Source organism: Scyliorhinus torazame, chromosome 19 (assembly GCF_047496885.1).
Source record: "Scyliorhinus torazame isolate Kashiwa2021f chromosome 19, sScyTor2.1, whole genome shotgun sequence".
In the NCBI taxonomy this organism is placed as follows: domain Eukaryota; kingdom Metazoa; phylum Chordata; class Chondrichthyes; order Carcharhiniformes; family Scyliorhinidae; genus Scyliorhinus; species Scyliorhinus torazame.
In genome coordinates this window covers 39,716,857-39,731,281 of record NC_092725.1, presented here as the reverse complement: position 1 = coordinate 39,731,281, position 14,425 = coordinate 39,716,857, and the positions used below count along the sequence as shown (strand labels likewise).

The 14,425-nt window shown below is 47.9% G+C and overlaps 1 protein-coding gene across 3 annotated transcripts in view; it reads left to right on the top strand.

The window, feature by feature from the left end:
• LOC140396095 (protein-methionine sulfoxide oxidase mical3a-like) overlaps nucleotides 1-14,425 on the top strand; it is a 1,213,674-nt gene that overhangs the window by 1,198,429 nt on the left and 820 nt on the right. For all 3 annotated transcript variants that reach the window (XM_072484207.1, XM_072484206.1, XM_072484208.1), the window contains 2 exons: nucleotides 2,725-2,798; nucleotides 13,542-14,425. The exon at nucleotides 13,542-14,425 is cut by the window's right edge. In XM_072484207.1, coding sequence (XP_072340308.1) covers nucleotides 2,725-2,798; nucleotides 13,542-13,726 — 259 coding nt within the window. In that variant the 3' untranslated portion in view covers nucleotides 13,727-14,425. The remainder of the gene's footprint in view (nucleotides 1-2,724; nucleotides 2,799-13,541) is intronic.

Sequence of the window (14,425 nt, the reverse complement as noted above, 5' to 3'; positions counted from 1 at the left end):
GTGGTTTACCAAAGAAGTGGAATCTCTTGTTAAGAGGAAGAAGGAGGCCTATGTGAAGATGAGGTGTGAAGTTTCAGTTGGGGCGATGGATAGTTACAAGGTAGCGAGGAAGGATCTAAAGAGAGAGCTAAGATGAGCAAGGAGGGGACATGAGAAGTATTTGGCAGGTAGGATCAAGGAAAACCCAAAAGCTTTCTATAGGTATGTCAGGAATAAGCGAATGACTAGGGAAAGAGTAGGACCAGTCAAGGACAGGGATGGGAAGTTGTGTGTGGAGTCTGAAAAGATAGGCGAGATACTAAATGAATATTTTTCGTCAGTATTCACTCAGGAAAAAGATAATGTTGTGGAGGAGAATGCTGAGCCCCAGGCTAATAGAATAGATGGCATTGAGGTACGTAGGGAAGAGGTGTTGGCAATTCTGGACAGGCTGAAAATAGATAAGTCCCCGGGGCCTGATGGGATTTATCCTAGGATTCTCTGGGAGGCCAGGGAAGAGATTGCTGGACCTTTGGCTTTGATTTTTATGGCATCATTGGCTACAGGAATAGTGCCAGAGGACTGGAGGATAGCAAATGTGGTCCCTTTGTTCAAAAAGGGGAGCAGAGACAACCCCGGCAACTATAGACCGGTGAGCCTCACGTCTGTAGTGGGTAAAGTCTTGGAGGGGATTATAAGAGACAAGATTTATAATCATCTAGATAGGAATAATATGATCAGGGATAGTCAGCATGGCTTTGTGAAGGGTAGGTCATGCCTCACAAACCTTATCGAGTTCTTTGAGAAGGTGACTGAACAGGTAGACGAGGGTAGAGCAGTTGATGTGGTGTATATGGATTTCAGCAAAGCGTTTGATAAGGTTCCCCACGGTAGGCTATTGCAGAAAATACGGAGGCTGGGGATTGAGGGTGATTTAGAGATGTGGATTAGAAATTGGCTAGCTAAAAGAAGACTGAGGGTGGTGGTTGATGGGAAATGTTCAGAATGGAGTTCAGTTACAAGTGGAGTACCACAAGGATCTGTTCTGGGGCCGTTGCTGTTTGTCATTTTTATCAATGACCTAGAGGAAGGCGCAGAAGGGTGGGTGAGTAAATTTGCAGACGATACTAAAGTCGGTGGTGTTGTCGATAGTGTGGAAGAATGTAGCAGGTTACAGAGGGATATAGATAAGCTGCAGAGCTGGGCTGAGAGGTGGCAAATGGAGTTTAATGTAGAGAAGTGTGAGGTGATTCATTTTGGAAGGAATAACAGGAAGACAGAGTACTGGGCTAATGGTAAGATTTTTGGCAATGTGGATGAGCAGAGAGATCTCAGTGTCCATGTACATAGATCCCTGAAAGTTGCCACCCAGGTTGAGAGGGTTGTTAAGAAGGCGTACGTTGTGTTAGCTTTTATTGGTAGAGGGATTGAGTTTCGGAGCCATGAGGTCATGTTGCAGCTGTACAAAACTCTGGCATTTGGAGTATTGCGTGCAATTCGGTCGCCGCATTATAGGAAGGATGTGAAAGCATTGCAAAGGGTGCAAAGGAGATTTACCAGAATGCTGCCTGGTATGGAGGGAAGATTTTATGAGGGAAGGCTGAGGGATTTGAGGCTGTTTTCGTTAGAGAGAAGAAGGTTAAGAAGTGACTTAATTGAGGCATACAAGATGATCAGAGGATTAGATAGGGTGGACAGTGAGAGCCTTTTTCCTCGGATGAGGGGACATAGCTTTAAATTGAGGGGTGATAGATATAAGACAGATGTCAGAAGTAGGTTCTTTACTCAGAGAGTAGTAAGGGCGTGGAATGCTCTGCCTGCAACAGTAGTGGACTCGCCAACACTAAGGGTATTCAAATGGTCATTGGATAGACATATGGACGATAAGGGAATAGTGTAGACGGGCTTTAGAGTGGTTTTACAGGTCGGCGCAACATCGAGGGCCAAAGGGCCTGTACTGCGCTGTAATGTTCCCGACCGCTGGGACCACACATGCTCCGCGCCGTCAGGAACTCGGCGGGGGAAGGGCATCGTGGGTGGGCTCCGCGTGTCACGATGCCAGTTTGGAGGGGACGGAGCATGGCGGAACGGCAGCCGCCCCGAATCCGCAGCGGAAATCCATTCTGGGTATTTCTATTTCATCCAGAATATTTCTTTTTTTTATTCGATCATGGGATATGGGCATCCGATGAAGGGCAGTTAAGAATGTGGGTCTGGAATCGCATACCGGCCCTTCCCTCATTAGTGAACCAGATGGGCTTTTACCACAATCAACAATGTTTTTATGGTCATCATTCGACTTTTAATTCCAGATTTTTTATTGAATTCAAGTTTCAACATCTGCAGTGGTGGGATTCGAACCTGTGTCCCAGAGCGTTACTCTGGCTCTCTGGCTTCCTGGTGCAGTGACAATCCCACTACACCATCACCTCTCCTTATTACACTGATCCAATACATCACATATCCCAAAGTCTTTCAGTCATTGGTGGAATGTTGGAAGAACAGCATTCAATTTATACACAGCAAGATCCCACCAATTGCAATGACCAGGTGACCTATTTTAGTGAAGTTGGGTAAGAAATATTTGTCAGGCGACCATTGTTCTTCTTTGCAATTCACTTGGAGCCATTGTGTTTGTATGTGCTGGATTTATTAGCTGGTGTTGGGCGTGTGCTACCTTACAGAGCTGAGTGAGAGTCTCCAGACCACTGCACCGTGATGAACTGCATTTGTTTATTTATGCAGTGCCCGTGAACTGGAGCTGGAAGACCGACAGAGCAGATTACAGCAGGAACTCCGAGAACGCATGGCCATTGATGGTAGGTAACACTCAAACCTCACCCTCCCCTAATCTCCACTAGTTTCTTGAGGACCAGATTCGACAGAAGTGATGCTGAGAAACAGCAGGTCTCTGGACAGGTTAGTGTTTCATTAGAGGTGCTTGATTGGATTTGATTATTGTCACGTGTACCAAGGTACAGTGAAAAATATTGTTCTGTGTACAGTCCAGACAGATCGTTCCATACATGAAAGACACAGGACATACGGTAAGTACACAATGTAAATACATAGACGCAGATATTGGGTGAAGCTTTGGGAGTGTACTGCTACTCAGTATAAGAAGATGTATGGAGAGATCAGTTCAGTCCATAAGAGGGACATTTATGAGTCTGGTAACAGCGGGGAAGAAGCTGTTTTTGAATCTGTCAGTGCGTGTTCTCAGACGTTTGCATCTCCTGCCTGATGGAAGAGGTTGGAAGAGGGAGTACCACGGGTGGGAGGGGTCTTTGATTATGCTGCCTGCTTTCCCCAGATAGCGGGAGGTGTAGACAGAGTCAATGGATGGAAGGTGGGTTTGCATGATGGACTGGGCTGTGTTCACGACTCTCTGTAGTTTCTTGCGGTCCATGGCCCCGGATTGTCCACGGCTCCAGTGCAGCTAACCTTGTTGCCTCATTGTATACAAAGCGAGAAAGAGACAGACTGAGTAATTACAGAGCAGTCAGTCTAACTTCGGTGGTGGGAACATTATGGGAGAACATTCTGAGGGACAGGAATTAATCAAAGCACGGGGAAATGTGATCAAATTTATTGAGACAGGAACAAGGCTGGTCGATGAGGGGGGAGCATTTGATATTGTTTATATGGATGTTAGAAAGGCTTTTGATAAGGTCGCACATGTCAGGTTGATCAGTAAATTAATAGGAAGGTGGGTATTTGGACTGAGTTCCTGGGGTATTTGGACTGAGTTCCTGGGGTATTTGGACTGTGTTCCTGGGGTATTTGGACTGAGTTCCTGGGGTATTTTGCTGTGTTCCTGGGGAATATATGGACTGTTCCTGGGGAATCCGAACTGTGTTCCTTGAGTATTTGGATTGTATTCCTGGGTTTTTGGGCTGTGTTCCTGAGGTATCTGTATTGAGATAATGGGGAATTTGGTCTGTGTTCCTTGGGTATTTGACTATGATCCTGGGGTATTTGGACTATGATCCTGGGGTATTTGGACTGTGTTCCTGGGGTATTTGGTCTGTGGTCCTGGGGTATTTGGTCTGTGTTTCTGGGGTATTTGGTCTGTGTTCCTGGGGTATTTGGTCTGTGTTCTTGGGGTATTTGGTCTGTGTTCCTGGTGTATCCGGACTGTGTTCCTGGGGTATACGGACTGTGTTCCTGGGGTATATAGACTATGTTCCTGGGGTATTTGACCGTATTCCTGAGGTATTTGGACTGCGTTTCTGGGCTATTTGGACTGTGTTTCTGGGCTATTTGGATGTTCCTGGGTTTTTGGATCCCATTTCTGGGGTATTTGGACTGTGTTAACATAGAACTTAGAACATAGCAAATACAGCACAGAACAGGCCCTTCGGCCCACAATGTTGTGCCGAACATTTGTCCTAGATTAAGAACAAATCAATCTACACCCCATCATTCTACCGTAATCCATGTACCTATCCAATAGCCGCTTAAAGGTCCCTAATGTTTCCGACTCAACTACTTCCACAGGTAGTGCATTCCATGCCCCCACCACTCTCTGGGTAAAGAACCTACCTCTGACATCCCCCCCATATCTTCCACCATTCACCTTAAATCTATGTCCCTTTGTAATGGTATGTTCCACCCGGGGAAAAAGTCTCTGACTGTCTACTCTATCTATTCCCCTGATCATCTTATAAACCTCTATCAAGTCGCCCCTCATCCTTCTCCGTTCTGATGAGAAAAGGCCGAGCACCCTCAACCTTTCCTCATAAGACCTACTCTCCATTCCAGGCAACATCCTGGTAAATCTCCTTTGTACCTTTTCCAAAGCTGCCACATCCTTCCTAAAATGAGGCGACCAGAACTGGACACAGTACTCCAAATGTGGCCTGACCAAAGTTTTGTACAGCTGCATCATCACCTCATGGCTCTTAAATTCAATCCCTCTGCTAATGAATGCTAGCACACCATTGGCCTTCTTCACAGCTCTATCCACTGGAGTGACAACTTTCAAAGACCTTTGATGATAGACCTCAAGATCTCGCTGCTCCTCCACATTGCCAAGAACCCTACCGTTAACCCTGTATTCTGCATTCATATTTGTCCTTCCAAAATGGACAACCTCACACTTTTCAGGGTTAAACTCCATCTGCCACTTCTCAGCCCAGCTCTGCATCCTATCTATGTCTCTTTGCAGCCGTCAACAGCCCTCCTCACTATCCACAACTCCACCAATCTTCGTATCGTCTGCAAATTTATTGACCCACCCTTCAACTCCCTCATCCACGTCATTAATTAAAATCACAAACAGCAGAGGACCCAGAACTGATCCCTGCGGTATGCCACTGGTAACTGGGATCCAGGCTGAATATTTGCCATCCACCACCACTCTCTGACTTCTATCGGTTAGCCAGTTCGTTATCCAACTGGCCAAATTTCCCACTATCCCATGCCACCTTACTTTCTGCATAAGCCTACCATGGGGAACGTTATCAAATGCCTTACTAAAATCCATGTATACTACATCCATTGCTTTACCTTCATCCACGTGCTTGGTCACCTCTTCAAAGAATTCAATAAGACTTGTGAGGCAAGACTTACCCCTCACAAATCCGTGCTGACTATCCCTAATCAAGCACTGTCTTTCCAGATGCTCAGAAATCCTATCCCTTTCCATTACTTTGCCTCCCACCAAAGTAAGACTAACTGGCCTGTAATTCCCAGAGTTATCCCTATTCCATTTTTTGAACAGGGGCACGACATTCGCCACCCTCCAATCCCCTGTTGACAGCGAGGACGAAAAGATCATTGCCAATGGTCTACAATTTCATCTCTTGCTTCCCATAGAATCCTTGGATATATCACGTCAGGCCCAGGGGACTTGTCTATCCTCAAGTTTTTCAAAATGCCCAACACATCTTCCTTCCTAACAAGTATTTCCTCGAGCTTACCAATCTGTTTCACACTGTTCTCTCCAACAATATGGCCCCTCATTCGTAAATACTGAAGAAAAGTACTCGTTCAAGACCTCTCCTATCTCTTCAGACTTAATACACAATCTCCTGCTACTGTCCTTGATCGGACCTACCCTCGCTCTAGTCATTCTCATATTTCTTACATATGTGTAAAAGGCCTTGCGGTTTTCCTTGATCCTACCCGCCAAAGATTTTTCATGCCCTCTCTTAGCTCTCCTAATCCCTTTCTTCAGTTCCCTCCTGGCTATCTTGTATCCCTCCAATGCCCTGTCTGAACCTTGTTTCCTCAGCCTTACATAAGTCTCCTTCTTCCTCTTAACAAGATATTTAACCTCTCTTGTCAACCATGGTTCCCTCACTCGACCATCTTTTCCCTGCCTGACAGGGACATACATATCAAGGACACGTAGTATCTGTTCTTTGAACAAGTTCCACATTTCAATTGTGTCCTTCCCTGACAGTCTATGTTCCCAACTTATGCACTTCAGTTCTTGTCTGACAGCATCGTATTTACCCTTCCCCCAATTGTAAACCTTGCCCTGTTGCACGCACCGATCCGTCTCCATTACTAAAGTGAAAGTCACAGAATTGTGGTCACTATCTCCAAAATGCTCCCCCACTAACAAATCTATCACTTGCCCTGGTTCATTACGAAGTACCAAATCCAATATGGCCTCCCCTGTGGTCGGACAATCCACATACTGTGTTAGAAAAGCTTCCTGGACACACTGCACAAACACCACCCCATCCAAACTATTTGATCTAAAGAGTTTCCACTCAATGTTTGGGAAGTTGAAGTCACCCATGACTACTACCCTGTGACTTCTGCACCTTTCCAAAATATGTTTCCCAATCAGTTCCCCCACATCTCTGCTGCTATTGGGGGGCCTATAGTAAACTCCCAACAAGGTGACTGCTCCTTTCCTATTTCTGACTTCAACTCATACTACCTCAGTAGACAGAGCCTCCTCGAACTGCCTTTCTGCAGCTGTTATACTATCTCTAATTAACAATGCCCCCCCCCCCAACCTCTTTTACCACCCACCCTAATCTTATTGAAACATCAAGTTACAGAGGGACATAGATAAGCTGCAGAGCTGGGCTGAGAGGTGGCAACTGGAGTTTAATGCAGAAAAGTGTGAAGTGATTCATTTTGGAAGGAATAACAGGAAGACTGAGTACTGGGCTAATGGTAAGATTCTAGGTAGTGTGGATGAGCAGAGAGATCTTGGTGTCCATGTACATAGATCCCTGAAAGTTGCCACCCAGGTTGAGAGGGTTGTTAAGAAGGCGTACGGTGTGTTAGCCTTTATTGGTAGAGGGATTGAGTTTCGGAGCCATGAGGTCATGTTGCAGCTGTACAAAAATCTGGTGCGGCCGCATTTGGAGTATTGCGTGCAATTCTGGTCACATTATAGGAAGGATGTGGAATCATTGGAAAGGGTGCAGAGGAGATTTACCAGAATGTTGCCTGGTATGGAGGGAAGATCTTATGAGGGAAGGCTGAGGGACTTGAGGCTGTTTTCGTTAGAGAGAAGAAGGTTAAGAGGTGACTTAATTGAGGCACACAAGATGATCAGAGGATTAGATAGGGTGGACAGTGAGAGTATTTTTCCTCGGATGGTGATGTCTAGCACGAGGTGACATAGCTTTAAATTGAGGGGAGATAGATATAGGACAGATGTCAGAGGTAGGTTCTTTACTCAGAGAGTAGTAAGGGCGTGGAATGCCCTGCCTGCAACAGTAGTGGACTCGCCAACACTAAGGGCATTCAAATGGTCATTGGATAGACATATGGACGATAAGCGAATAGTGTAGATGGAATTTAGAGTGGTTTCACAGGTCGGCGCTACATCGAGGGCCGAAGGGCCTGTACTGTGCTGTAATGTTCTATGTTCTATCTATAACCAGGAACCTCCAACAACCATTTCTGCCCCTCTTCTATCCAAGTTTCTGTGATGGCCACCACATCGTAGTCCCAAGTACCGATCCATGCCTTAAGTTCCCTACCTTATTCCTGATGTTTCTTGCGTTGAAGTATACACACTTCAACCCATCTCCGTGCCTGCAAGTACTCTCCTTTGTCAGTGTTCCCTTCCCCACTGCCTCATTACATGCTTTGACGTCCTGAATATCGGCTACCTTAGTTGCTGGACTACAAATCCGGTTCCCATTCCCCTGCCAAATTAGTTTAAACTCTCCCGAAGAGTACTAGAAAACCTCCTCCCAGGATATTGGTGCCCCTCTGGTTCAGATGCAACCCGTCCTGCTTCTACAGGTCCCACCTTCCCCAGAATGTGCTCCAATTATCCAAATACCTGAAGCTCTCCCTCCTGCACCATTCCTGCAGCCACGTGTTCAACTGCACTCTCCCTATTCCTAGCCTCGCTATCACGTGGCACCAGCAACAAACCAGAGATGGCAACTCTGTCTGTCCTGGCTTTTAACTTCCAGCCTAACTCCCTAAACTCGCTTATTGCATCCACACCCCTTTTCCTACCTACGTCATTGGTACCAACGAGTGTCAAAGTCCCGCTTCTGTAGTAGAAAGATTCAACACACTCGTTATGACAGAATAACAAAGTTTTATTTTCGAAACAACTGCATGCAGTACTGGCTGAAACTTGAAGTCAGAGAGCAGTCAACAAAACTGCTGAGTCTTTCGCAGGTTCCCCGCTTTCGCGGAGAATTAGCTCAATATTTATACATTATCATTATCAAGATTGCGTGACAACAGTATAGTCAGGAGTTTGATCGGAAATACAAATGGAAGCTTAGAACAGACCTTTTTTGGTCACATTACTCATACCATTATATATGTCTGGTATACCATCCGAGAGATCTAGGTGTACAGGTCCACAGGTCACTGAAAGGGGCAACACAGGTGGAGAAGGTAGACCAGAAGGCATACGGCATGCTTGCCTTCATTGGCCGGGGCATTGAGTATAAGAATTGGCAAGTCATGTTGCAGCTGTATAGAACCTTAGTTAGGCCACACTTGGAGTATAGTGTTCAATTCTGGTCGCCATACTACCGGAAGGATGTGGAGGCTTTAGAGAGGGTGCAGAAGAGATTTACCAGAATGTTGCCTGGTATGGAGGGCATTAGCTATGAGGAGCGGTTGAATAAACTCGGTTTGTTTTCACTGGAACGACGGAGGTTGAGGGGCGATATGATAGAGGTATACAAAATTATGAGGGGCATAGACAGAGTGGATAGTCAGAGGCTTTTCCCCAGGGTAGAGGGATCAATTACTCAGGGGCATAGGTTTAAGGTGCGAGGGGCAAGGTTTAGAGGAGATGTACGAGGCAAGTTTTTTACACAGAGGGTAGTGGGTGCCTGGAACTCGCTGCCAGAGGAGGTGGTGGAAGCAGGGACGATAGTGACATTTAAGGGGAATCTTGACAAATACATGAATAGGATGGGAATAGAGGGATACGGACCCAGGAAGTGTAGAAGATTGTAGTTTAGTCGGGCAGCATGGTCGGCACGGGCTTGGAGGACCGAAGGGCCTGTTCCTGTGCTGTACATTTCTTTGTTCTTTGTTCTTTGAGGGAACATTGAAAGGTCAGAATAGACTTGTTTCTTCCTGAACTTATCTTGTTTTAATTGCTACGGCCCTGGGTTATGACGAGTTAGTTTTATCAGGTGTTGCCGAGGTCCGGTGTTTTGGAATGGCTCGACCTTCGCTGATCTTTTCAGACTTCAAGTTATGCAGAGTTGGCCTATGGCCATACTAGTCTGAAAATGGTTAGGGCAGCATTCTTTACCTGGGCCTGGGGAGCTGGAATGAGTAGTTTCAGTCTTTCTGGTATCATCTCAAACCTTTTGACCAGTCTTCCCATTGACCAGTTTTCCCATCATGCCATTACTTAATTCGTACCATATCACATGTGCACCATGACTTCTGGCTGCTCCCCCTCCCCCTTGAGGATCCTGAAGACACGATCCGAGACGTCATGGACCCTGGCACCGGGGAGGCAACAAACCATCCAAGAATCTCGCCCGTACCCACAGAACCGCCTGTCTGTACCTCTAACTATTGAGTCCCCGATAACTAGTGCTCTCCTAATCTCCCCACTTCCCTTCTGAGCCCCAGAGCCAGACGCCGTGCCAGAGACCCGGTCACTGCAGCCTACCCCTGCTAGGTAATCCCCCCCAACAGTATCCAAAGCGGTATACTTATTGTTGACAGGAACAACCACAGGGGATCCCTGCGCTGACTGCTTCCTCCCCTTCCCACCTCTAACTGTTACCCAGTTACCTTTGTTCTCAGGTGTAACTATGTCCCTGTAGCTTCTATCTATCACCCCCTCAGCTTCCCGAATGATCCTCAGTTCATCCAGCTCCAGTTCCCTAACACGGTCTGTGAGGAGCTGGAGATGGCTGCACTTCCCACAGGTGAAGTCAGCAAGGACACCGGTGGTCTCCCTTACCTCGAACATTCTGCAGGAGGAACATTCCACTGCCTTAGCTGCCATTACCTCTACTTAGTCTCCCAGTAAAAAAAAAGTAAATAGCTTACCTGCTCACAGCACTGAGTCTTTTTTTTTAGGTTCGAGGAGGAGGGAGGGTGGGAGACACTACACGTGTAGTGTCTCGGGTTTCCTCCTGGGGTATTTGGTCTGTGTTCCTGGGGTATTTGGTCTGTGTTCCTGGGGTATTTGGGATTGGTTCCTGGGGTATTTGGACTTGGTTCCTGGGGTATTTGGGATTGGTTCCTGGGGTATTTGGACTTGGTTCCTGGGGTATTTGGACTTGGTTCCTGGGGTATTTGGACTGTGTTCCTGGGGTTATTGGAGTGTTCCTGGGGTATTGTGACTGTGTTTTTGAGCTACCTGGACTGTGTTTTTGGGGTACTCAGACTGTGTTTTGGGGGTACTCCAGACTGTCCCGGGATATCTGGACTGTGTTTTGGGGTACTCTGACTGTGTTTTGGAGTACTCTGACTGTTCTGGGATATCGGGACTGTGTTTTCAGGTACTCGGACAGTGTTTTGGGGTACCTGGACTCTTCTGGGGTATCGGGACTGTGTTTTGAGGGTACTTCGGACTGTTCCTGGCGTATCGGGTCTGTGTTTTGGGGGTATCTGTACTGTGCTTTTGGGGGTATCGAGACTGTTTTGGGGGTATCTGTACTCTGTTTTGGGGGTATCAGGACTGTGTTTTGGGGGTACGGGACTGTGTTTTGGGGTATCTGTACTGTGCTTTTGGGAGTATGGGGACTGTGTTTTGAGGGTACTCGGACTGTTCCTGGCGTATTGGGACTGTTTTGGGGTATCGGGTCTGTGTTTTGGGGGTATCTGGACTGTGTTTTTGGGGTACCTGGACTGTGTTTTGGGGGTATTGGGACTGTGTTTTGGGGGTATCTGGACTGTTTTGGGGGTATCTGGACTGTGTTTTGGGGGTATCGGGACTGTGTTTTGGGGGTAACTGGACTGTGTTTTGGGGGTATCGGGTCGGTGTTTTGGGGGTATCGGGTCTGTGTTTTTGGGGTATCTGGACTGTGTTTTGGGGTATCGGGTCTGTGTTTCGGGGGTATCGGGACTGTTTTGGGGGTATCTGGACTGTGTTTTTGGGGTATCGGGACTGTGTTTTGAGGGTATCTGGACTGTGTTTTGGGGGTATCGGGACTGTGTTTTGGGGTAACTGGACTGTGTTTTGGGGGTAACTGGTCTGTGTTTTGGGGGTATCGGGTCTGTGTTTTGGGGTATCGGGTCTGTGTTTTGGGGTATCGGGTCTGTGTTTTGGGGGTATCGGGTCTGTGTTTTGGGGTATCGGGTCTGTGTTTCGGGGGTATCGGGACTGTGTTTTGGGGGTATCTGGACTGTGTTTTGGGGGAATCGGGACTGTGTTTTGGGGGTATCTGGACTGTGTTTTGGGGGTATCTGGATTGTGTTTTGGGGGTATCGGGACTGTTTTGTGGGTAAATGGACTGTGTTTTGGGGGTATCGGGTCTGTGTTTCGGGGGTATCGGGTCTGTGTTTTGGGGGTATCGGGTCTGTGTTTTGGGGGTATCGGGTCTGTGTTTTGGGGGTATCGGGTCTGTGTTTCGGGGGTATCGGGACTGGGTTTTGGGGGTATCTGGACTGTGTTTTGGGGGTATCGGGTCTGTGTTTTGGGGGTATCTGGACTGTGTTTTTGGGGTATCTGGACTGTGTTTTTGGGGTACCGGGACTGTGTTTTGGGGGTATCTGGACTGTTTTGGGGGTATCTGGACTGTGTTTTGGGGGTATCGGGACTGTGTTTTGGGGGTAACTGGACTGTGTTTTGGGGGTATCGGGTCTATGTTTTGGGGGTATCGGGTCTGTGTTTTTGGGGTATCTGGACTGTGTTTTGGGGTATCGGGTCTGTGTTTCGGGGGTATCGGGACTGTTTTGGGGGTATCTGGACTGTGTTTTGGGGGTATCGGGACTGTGTTTTGGGGTAACTGGACTGTGTTTTGGGGGTAACTGGTCTGTGTTTTGGGGGTATCGGGTCTGTGTTTTGGGGTATCGGGTCTGTGTTTTGGGGTATCGGGTCTGTGTTTTGGGGGTATCGGGTCTGTGTTTTGGGGTATCGGGTCTGTGTTTCGGGGGTATCGGGACTGTGTTTTGGGGGTATCTGGACTGTGTTTTTGGGGAATCGGGACTGTGTTTTGGGGGTATCTGGACTGTGTTTTGGGGGTATCTGGATTGTGTTTTGGGGGTATCGGGACTGTTTTGGGGGTAAATGGACTGTGTTTTGGGGGTATCGGGCCTGTGTTTTGGGGGTATCGGGTCTGTGTTTTGGGGGTATCGGGTCTGTGTTTTGGGGGTATCGGGTCTGTGTTTTGGGGGTATCGGGACTGGGTTTTGGGGGTATCGGGCCTGTGTTTTGGGGGTATCGGGTCTGTGTTTTGGGGGTATCGGGTCTGTGTTTTGGGGGTATCGGGTCTGTGTTTTGGGGGTATCGGGACTGGGTTTTGGGGGTATCTGGACTGTGTTTTGGGGGTATCTGGACTGGGTTTTGGGGGTATCGGGACTGTGTTTTGGGGGTATCTGGACTGTGTTTTGGGGGTATCTGGACTGTGTTTTGGGGGTATCAGGACTGTTTTGGGGGTATCTGGACTGTGTTTTGGGGGTATCGGGACTGTGTTTTGGGGGTATCTGGACTGTGTTTTGGGGGTATCGGGTCTGTGTTTTGGGGGTATCTGGACTGTGTTTTGGGGGTATCGGGTCTGTTTTGGGGGTATCGGGTCTGTGTTTTGGGGGTATCGGGACTGTGTTTTGGGGGTATCTGGACTGTGTTTTGGGGGTATCTGGACTGTGTTTTGGGGGTATCGGGACTGTGTTTTGGGGGTATCTGGACTGTGTTTTGGGGGTATCTGGACTGTGTTTTGGGGGTATCGGGACTGTTTTGGGGGTATCGGGTCTGTGTTTTGGGGGTATCTGGACTGTGTTTTGGGGGTATCGGGTCTGTGTTTTGGGGGTATCGGGTCTGTGTTTTGGGCGTATCGGGTCTGTGTTTTGGGGGTATTGGGACTGTGTTTTGGGGGTATCGGGTCTGTGTTTTGGGGGTATTGGGACTGTGTTTTGGGGGTATGTTGACCCTGCTGCAGCAGTTTGCACTGTGGTATGTTTTGTGTGTGTTACAGACCATCTGAAGAGCAGTGAGGAGCTGGCCGAGGAGAAGCAGATTCTGAATGAAATGTTGGAGGTGGTTGAGCAGCGCGATTCATTGGTGGCCCTGCTGGAGGAGCAGAGACTGCGCGAGAAGGAGGAGGACAAGGATCTGGAGGCTGTGATGCTCAGCAAGAGCTACAACTTGAACTGGTCATAAACTAACCGGCCCAGAGCTCGAGACACAGGATCCCTGGGGTCCAGGCGAAACAGCAGTACGAATGGGAGACAAGCCACTCTCCAACCATAGCCAAATCCCCGGTCTGAAGAAACCTTTCTCTTTTACCATGTGTCAGCTGCATGCGTGACCTTACCTGACCTGAGGGCAGCCCCTGCCTATTGATGCCGGGCCTTGTCTTCATTTCCCCTCCTCTGGCCTGATTGGCAGTGGAGAGCTGTGAGCTGCTGGGTGCTGAGGCCCCAGTCAGACCTGGGGAGACTCACAGGCCGGGAGCCGTGGTCAGTCTGTTACCCAGGAAACAGCCAAGGCCCATTTCCAAGGATCATTCTCATATTTCAACAGGTTCATAAAATTGGCCAGAATTATTAATTCGGTCTGGGATTACAAATTAGGCAGAGTACATGGCAGCTCCAGTACTGATAAATCCAAGAGTTTCTCCATTATACAATCCAACTCTTGGAATGGGAAATGAAAAGAGCAGCTGGTGGGAGTGCTCAGCAGGTCAGGCAGAGTCTGTGGAGAGAGGAACAGCTTTAGGATTTCATTTCAGACTTCCAGCGTCTGCAGTTTTGATTTTTTTTAGTTTAAAATGGATGTTGATCCATTTTGATCCTGTTTAGCCGGCTGTTCTCCAGTCCAGTCACTCAGGCTCCCTGCTGACCAGCTGCTAGTGTCCGA